This window comes from Buceros rhinoceros, unplaced genomic scaffold, assembly GCF_000710305.1.
Source record: "Buceros rhinoceros silvestris isolate BGI_N320 unplaced genomic scaffold, ASM71030v1 scaffold34695, whole genome shotgun sequence".
NCBI lineage: Eukaryota > Metazoa > Chordata > Aves > Bucerotiformes > Bucerotidae > Buceros > Buceros rhinoceros.
Window position 1 is genome coordinate 487 of NW_010411695.1, and position 3,281 is coordinate 3,767.

The 3,281-nt window shown below is 57.0% G+C and overlaps 1 protein-coding gene and 4 non-coding genes across 5 annotated transcripts in view; all 5 read left to right on the forward strand.

Annotated features, from left to right (window-relative positions):
• The window catches only part of RPL23 (ribosomal protein L23), a gene marked incomplete at its 5' end in the record, with an annotated part of 1,546 nt that extends 427 nt beyond the window's left edge, over window positions 1-1,119 (forward strand). The window contains 3 exons of the mRNA XM_010136101.1: window positions 78-206; window positions 695-808; window positions 993-1,119. Coding sequence (XP_010134403.1) covers window positions 78-206; window positions 695-808; window positions 993-1,075 — 326 coding nt within the window. The remainder of the gene's footprint in view (window positions 1-77; window positions 207-694; window positions 809-992) is intronic.
• A 653-nt stretch (window positions 1,120-1,772) lies between these two features.
• Window positions 1,773-1,844, forward strand: TRNAC-GCA. Its single transcript has one exon. It is a non-coding gene; the product is annotated as a tRNA-Cys (tRNA).
• A 276-nt stretch (window positions 1,845-2,120) lies between these two features.
• On the forward strand, window positions 2,121-2,192 carry TRNAC-GCA. Its single transcript has one exon. It is a non-coding gene; the product is annotated as a tRNA-Cys (tRNA).
• A 439-nt stretch (window positions 2,193-2,631) lies between these two features.
• Window positions 2,632-2,703, forward strand: TRNAC-GCA. The gene has a single exon. It is a non-coding gene; the product is annotated as a tRNA-Cys (tRNA).
• A 428-nt stretch (window positions 2,704-3,131) lies between these two features.
• On the forward strand, window positions 3,132-3,203 carry TRNAC-GCA. The gene has a single exon. It is a non-coding gene; the product is annotated as a tRNA-Cys (tRNA).
• Window positions 3,204-3,281: the final 78 nt, after the last annotated feature.

Consider the following 3,281-nt stretch of genomic DNA (forward strand, 5'->3'; position numbering starts at 1 on the left):
GTTCGCTTCGATCGGTGACCAGACAAGAGCAGCGGTTCCCCGGGCAGCCCCGTTAATGCTGGCGCTTCTCTCCGCAGGCGCCAAGAACCTCTACATCATCTCGGTGAAGGGCATCAAGGGGCGTCTGAACAGGCTGCCAGCAGCTGGCGTGGGCGACATGGTGATGGCCACTGTCAAGAAGGGCAAGCCGGAGCTGCGGAAGAAGGGTGAGTGCGCGGAGGAGCAGAGCCTGACTGCCCTGCCCTGTCCCCGCTCCGAGGGACAGGAACCCTGCGGGGGGCCCTTCTGAAAAAGCACTTGCTGGGTCTGTGTGCGGTGGCTCAGCGGGTTGTCGTGGAAGGGCAGAGCGAAGGCATCGCTTCTGGGTGAAGCGGCAGCCCGTGCTGCTTGGTTCAATCAGGGGTGCGACATTGGGCCCTGCAGAGGGGGTCCCTCTTGCCCTGGAGGAGATGGAGTTGAATATTGTTTGCGAACTGATGGCTTATTTAGAAATACAAGTGTGAAGGTGGCAGAACACTGAACTGTCCCAGTGTAGATGCAGCTGTCAGTGTTCCGTGGCCAGTTTGGAGCGTGCTGGTGATGTAAAATAACCCCAAACCAGCGCTCAGGGTTCGCTGAGCAGTTCCTCAGGGTGCCCCTTTGTGGACCGTGCCCTGGGCGCCGCTGGCAATGCTGAGCTTGTCTCTCCTCGCAGTGCACCCAGCAGTGGTCATTCGGCAGCGGAAATCGTACAGGAGGAAAGACGGCGTGTTCCTCTATTTCGAAGACAACGCAGGAGTGATAGTGAATAACAAGGGTGAAATGAAAGGTACGGCGAGAGCGCGTGTTGGGGAAAAGGGGCGGGTGGGTGGCACGGACCAAAGGACCCCGATTCTCCTCGGAGTCAGGAGGGTGCGATGGGGCTGAGCTGGGGCTTTGGTATGACACTGCCCTGAACTGTCTCTGCGCCTGCTGGCGCCTCTGACGCGCTGTCATGGTCTCCCCCTCCCCAGGCTCTGCCATCACAGGCCCCGTGGCGAAGGAGTGTGCAGATCTGTGGCCCAGGATCGCCTCCAACGCGGGGAGCATCGCCTGAGCACGCTCAGCTTCGCAGAGATCAAATAAAAGTCCTTGTACCAACCCCGTGGTGTGTTTCTTGGCCGGCGCCCTCCCCTGCCGTGCAGGACAGTGGTATGGTGAGGGAGGGAGCTGCGGGCAGCCTTTTTGTGGAACTCCTCCAGTGGATGAACGCTTCAGCGGGAAAATGGGATTTGGAGTCGAGTGTCCAGTGATGAGGCTTGTTTTCAGGCAGGTTTTCATGCTACTGGCAACAGCTGGAAGGGGGTTGCGGTGGAATGACTGAAATTTTAGCAGCACTGGAGTGGACCCAGTTCTGTACACGGATGGGAACTGGGAAGTGTCTGTACCAGCCAAGAAACCTTCGTCCAGGGGCTCCCGAAATCGTAGGTCTGGGATTTCCTTCCAGAACGGGCAATGTACCCTGCTGGTGACACTGGTCTGGTTGTGGTGTGCGTAAAAACTGAACTGGTCTGTGCCGTGAGAGTGGACGGCAGCTCCGGGAGTGACTCGTGGGTCTCACTGAGGATGTCCCTGGCTGCAAGTGTGGTGAGAGACCCCGGGGGGAGGGGGGTGAGGAGAAAGGTGGGTACTGTGAGGGCTGGGGGGGTGAGCAGCGTGCAGGGGCGGTTCGCAGAGCAGAGGAGCTGCCACCTCGCTGCACACAGGGAGCCGCCTGGGAAGTGCTGGGAGCCGCCAGGGAACTGCTGGGCAGTGGGGGTGTAGCTCAGGGGCAGAGCATTTGACTGCAGATCAAGAGGTCCCCGGTTCAAATCCGGGTGCCCCCTCCCTGATCCTTCCTTTTCCCCAGCAAAAGTCGGCTTGGAGTGCCCCGTGCCAGCGCCTTTCCCGGGAGCTGTCTGCAGGTGCCGTCCCCGGTGTGCGCAGCACTGGCCTGAGGTAAAGCAGCAGCTTCCCCCGTGGCAAGGGGAGGATCACTGAGGTGTTTGTGAGGCAAGAGATGAGTATTTTGGGAGAAGCTGCTTTTTGTCCAGGGGTTACTGTGAGGAGCTTTGCTGTGGCAGTGGTGAACTGGGGCGTTCCTGGGGTACAGGGTGTGCTGGGGGGGTATAGCTCAGTGGCAGAGCATTTGACTGCAGATCAAGAGGTCCCCGGTTCAACTCCGGGTGCCCCCTCCCAAGCTCCTTTTTCTCGGGGTTTTGGGGTGCTCTTTCACTGCAAGATGAACTGATAAGATCAGCTCAGCTTCCTCTCCTAATAATTCTTTGTCATGTCGCAGTTAGAGCTAAAAGGGGGAAAAGTTAGAGCTTGTTAGTTAGAGCTAACATGGCGAAAATGTCAAAAGATGCTGAGACTAGTTTGTGTTTACTGAGAGAGAACAGGGTGCACTTGGGAGAGGACACGGAGATGTGCTGGAGAGGAACTGGGCCGAGGTCACCTGGTGAACGGAGAAGGGAGACAGTGTCTGTCTATTGTACTGGAGCGCAGTGACGCTGTGTTTTTGCTGCTGCGTTTTGTTCTGGCAGTCTGTGCAGCAGGATTTGATTCCTGTGGAACTGGGTGACAACACCCTTTCACTGGTTGTTTGCTGGGAGGATGATGCGTGCTGTGCCAGGGGGTATAGCTCAGTGGCAGAGCATTTGACTGCAGATCAAGAGGTCCCTGGTTCAACTCCAGGTGCCCCCTCTTTTCTTCTCCTCCAGCCCTCCTTTTGCCACAGTTTCTCACAGAAAGAAGCTGGGGAGATCTCCTCAGGTCTGTGAGCTGCTCCCGTACAGCGAAGGTTGGTTTCTGAGCTCCACTGATCAAGGTCCTGATGATTAGGGAAGCAGCACAGGGGTTGTGTACTCTGTGAGTAACGACTCCCTGTCCGGGTGTACTTGTCTCAGTTCTGTAGTAACCTCATTTCTCCTAGTTTATCCTCCCCCGTACACCCTTTGTCCGGCACGTTAAGGTGCAGAGGGGCCTGTTGAGTCGAGGAATCTAGTGAGAGTGTTTAGAAATGCGGGTCTGCCTGTAGCTGTTTTCAAAGGCTCCTCGTGCAGGTCACCCGTGGCTGTAAACCTGAAGCTGTGTGTAGTTTTTATACTGCTCCTTGTGCAGGTGTTGAGGCAGGGGGTATAGCTCAGTGGCAGAGCATTTGACTGCAGATCAAGAGGTCCCTGGTTCAACTCCAGGTGCCCCCTCTTTTCTTCTCCTCCAGCCCTCTTTTTGCCACAGTTTCTCATGGAAAGAAGCTGGAGAGATCTCCTCGGGTCTGTGGG